The sequence below is a fragment of the Ochlerotatus camptorhynchus genome, unplaced genomic scaffold, assembly GCF_037179485.1.
Source record: "Ochlerotatus camptorhynchus isolate MF236.1 unplaced genomic scaffold, CSIRO-AGI_Acam_v1.1 ptg000594l, whole genome shotgun sequence".
In the NCBI taxonomy this organism is placed as follows: domain Eukaryota; kingdom Metazoa; phylum Arthropoda; class Insecta; order Diptera; family Culicidae; genus Ochlerotatus; species Ochlerotatus camptorhynchus.
In genome coordinates this window covers 157984-161858 of record NW_027041074.1, presented here as the reverse complement: position 1 = coordinate 161858, position 3875 = coordinate 157984, and the positions used below count along the sequence as shown (strand labels likewise).

At 42.6% G+C, this 3875-nt stretch overlaps 1 protein-coding gene across 1 annotated transcript; it reads right to left on the bottom strand.

Annotated features, from left to right (window-relative positions):
• Positions 1–2137: 2137 nt before the first annotated feature.
• On the bottom strand, positions 2138–3595 carry LOC135713930 (uncharacterized). The gene has a single exon (XM_065237148.1). The coding sequence runs from the start codon at positions 3593–3595 to the stop codon at positions 2138–2140; it is 1458 nt and encodes a 485-aa protein (XP_065093220.1).
• Positions 3596–3875: the final 280 nt, after the last annotated feature.

Here is a 3875-nt window from a genome sequence, read left to right as displayed (position 1 = left end):
TATATTTGCTACAAATCGTGGTACGAATTATGCCAAATTTGGACCCTTGAACCAAATGATGGATACATATAATAAGCACTGCGATAACATTGACTTTACAATGACAAAAACCAAATTAAAGCAATATTTTAATTCCTCGCGTAGCGTCAACTAGAAGTAATGAATTAATTTGTTCTTAAGACATATAGGGTAAATGTCGGCTTTGGCACCCATTGACTGTTTTCGGCAATCAAAATTTAAACGTTAATTTCACTATGTTTTACCATCAACACACTTCCCTGAATGTATCCAAATGATTCTTTAGTCTTTCAGCTTCAATTTGATTATATTTGTAGGACCGAGCAATCCTGTTATGCCAGATTTTTCTTCAAATGATAATACAATTTCAGTTTTAAACAGTGGTAATTTGAAAGTACAGAAGTGATGTTGAAAAGTGCATTAAGTGAAAATTTTCAAATTTCCTATCCGTTGCATGTGGTGCCGACTGTTCTAAACTACGCGTAGCTACGATCAGCTAAGTTTATTTACCTTTTCGTTCCTCTGTCCTCTGTTTCCTATATATCCATGTAATTCAAGACGATCATTTTAAAACTTACTAAATACGCGTCAATCAAGTATTGCACTACTGCTTGATTGAAAGTTTCAGTACATTATCAATGGTGTATATTTGCATCGATAATGTATTGGAGCGGGACTTAACATGTGTGAAAATAGCTTCGGAATGCTTGCGTTCATGAAATGGGCTATTGTTGCTGTGGTAGAGCTGTCACCTTCTAACTCCCGGGTTCAAGCTTCTTTGCATAAGAAATTATTGCAGGCAGATTTTATCCATAACACTACTACCAGACTATTAATAACCTTTTGCACATCAGCATGAATTGTGCATATGTTTAGGATCAAGAAACATTTTCTGGCACAAAGGAGCAACAGGATCGAGCTGATAACGTTTCTCAATTCCAAAATCTGAAGACCGTTTTGAATGATATGCCTAGGTAATGGGCAGCAACAATGGACAGATAAACAACTTACAGCTTCTGTTTATTAAATGCTTGATATAACAAATAAATTTAAAATCACCCAATAAGCTTTTGTAGAAAGAAATTCAAATAGCATCTAGCTTCAAACAAGGGCACAACCATACATGTAAGGAGTTCATTCCTTTCGAGTGGAATTAAAGTTAAATTTGGGACTTCAATTTTGATTTTATATCTAGCTCCGTGATCTCGAAAGTTAGCTTGTCCAAGGTATTGAAAAAAGTTCTAGATAAATGCTTTATAATTTTCTTTGTTCATCAAACATTAGAATCTGGAAGGCATATGGGTTTGGGATCTCAAAACTATTATTATTTAAACTTTCCGAATCTTAAGCATAGTCCATTAACATATATTTTGAACTATTTCCTATGTCCTAGATGCATTTATTTTATGTGCATATTGCGATAATTCCAAGCCACATTTTTTTTTATTATGAATGAAAAGTCCTAGAATTAAGTGTCTGAGATTTTAATGATGATTAAATATGAATCATCTAATTAAAATCTAGTAGTGTTGGCACTCCAAAGAAAAAAAAGACTCAATTTCCGTGTTTATAATCCAGGTGTATTCGTAGATGAGGCACTCACGAGAGGATTATAAAATTCGTTTAGTGATTACCGGTAGGCTTGGCAGTAATCTTACGGTAGGTTTAGCAGAATCTTACGGTAGGTTTAACTTGGAATGCCAACTATATATCAGGGTGTAAGATTAATCTTTTGCCGTGCCGTAGTTATAAACCAGAACGTTTAGGTTAAGCTAATTTTAGGAATACAATTTAGATAGATTCCATGATTATTTCTAATATATATCTTACCGTTGTAGTGTGAAAATGTAAGCGGAATTCAAAATACGATATAACTTATTACATAAGGGGTAGATTTAAGTAGGTACTCATTAATTAACAATCTCTTTATCTAATTAGTTGTACACCTTCAATTTCCCTTCACTATTGCCTTTCTAACGCCCCAAGTCCTTTCTTTTTTTTGTTTCATATATCTATCTATTCGGTCGCTCGTGTCTGTCGGTGTGCGTGGGGTAACGTTACCGGTGGAGGGAAGGCGCGCTGATAACACTCCCCCCGGGTACGCCAACTTCCGGTTGGCTTACTCCTCCTCGCGCCGAATGTCCAACACTGCCAGTTTTCTTACTGGCCGTTCGTAGATCCCGTTCGCCGTCTGCACCGTTGCGGCCCGGACGCATCCATCGTTTCCGACCCTAGTGTAAATAATTCTGCCTTTCGGCCAGCAGCTTATGGGTAACTTGAAGTCAACGATAACGACTATGTCACCAACGGCTATCGGTTTTGTGTGTGCGAACCACTTTGTCCGCCTGGTAATCTCTGGAAGGTAATCGGTTACCCAACGTTTCCAGAACTGATTTGCGAGGATCTGGGATGTTCGCCAATTCTGCCGCAATGCGGCACCACTGTCGTTCGAGCCGTCGGACGACCCGAGTAGATAATGGTTCAGGGTGAGAGCTGGTGCCGAATCGCTGTCAATCGGAACGTGCGTCAAGGGCCGGGAATTTACGATGCCCTCGACTTCGGTAAGCAGGTTACGCAGCACCTCATCTGTGGGTTTTCGAGTTACACGAAGTGCCATCAGATTCGTCTTCACTGTGCGGATCAACCGTTCCCAGCAGCCACCCATGTGTGGGGCAGCGGGAGGGTTGAATACCCATTCCGTCTCTGGGCTAACGAACTCCTTCATAATCTTCTCTTCGTCAATCGCTGTCATCGCTTCCTTCAGTTCACGACTGGCACCGATGAAATTCGTATCGCGATCGCTGTAGATCTTTCTCGGAGTGCCTCTGCGCAAGATGAAGTTGCGAAGACCCATTATGCATGAGTCTGTGCTGAGGGCGCAGACCAATTCGATATGTATAGCGCGCACTGTCAAGCAGGTAATCAACATCCCCCAGCGTTTCTCCACACGCCTGCCCAAGACTACCTCCATCGGGCCGAAGTAGTCTACTCCGACATACGTGAAGGGACGCGTGAATGCTGCAAGACGGGCTGGTGGCAAGTCTGCCATGATAGGAGGGCGAGGTATGACCGTCTCGTTTTTACAACGTTGGCAGTTTTTGCGGGCTTTGGCAAAGCCGACACGGATACGAGGAATATGAAACCGTTGCCTCAGCTCGTTGATGACGGTTTCATGATTACGGTGGTGGTATCTGTAGTGGTAGTGCTTTATTATCAGAGCAGTGATGTGGTGGTCACCGGGCAGGATTATGGATTGTTTGGCGTCATCGGTGGCAAACTGACACGAGCCAATCCTTGTTCTCATCCGCAGTACTCCTTTTTCATCCAGTCGAGGCTCTAACTGGTACAGCAGGCTGGTTTTCGAAAGCGACTTCACGGACCCAGTTGAACGTGTTTGCTCCAGGGTGGATACATCATCTGGGAAGCCTTCGTCCTGTGCAATGCGGAACAAATATTCTTCGGCTTTGCTAAGCTCCACCGTGGAAAGTGGTCCAAGATTAATCGGCTGCTGTTTCACTCTTATACGCAGGTTGGATACGTATCGGAAGACAAGAGCGACACTATTGAGGCATAACATCTCTGATCACGCCTTCCTTCGGATGGGAAGTAAAGCCGTTGGTCCCCGGTTCATGAGTTGATGAGTCGATAGATAGGTAGGGTCCAGGTGTGGAGCTGCCTTCCTGGCACGTCGGTAGCATTGGTGCTCAGCACGGAAAACAAGATCGACGGAAAAAAACAAACCAAAGGAAAAAAAAAGAGCGACACTATTCCGTAAGCATCTCCAGCTCGAAAATTTGATCACGCGGATAGGCGTGCAGTGAGAGACCGTCGGAGAAGGGCCCGTGCGATGTAGCAGC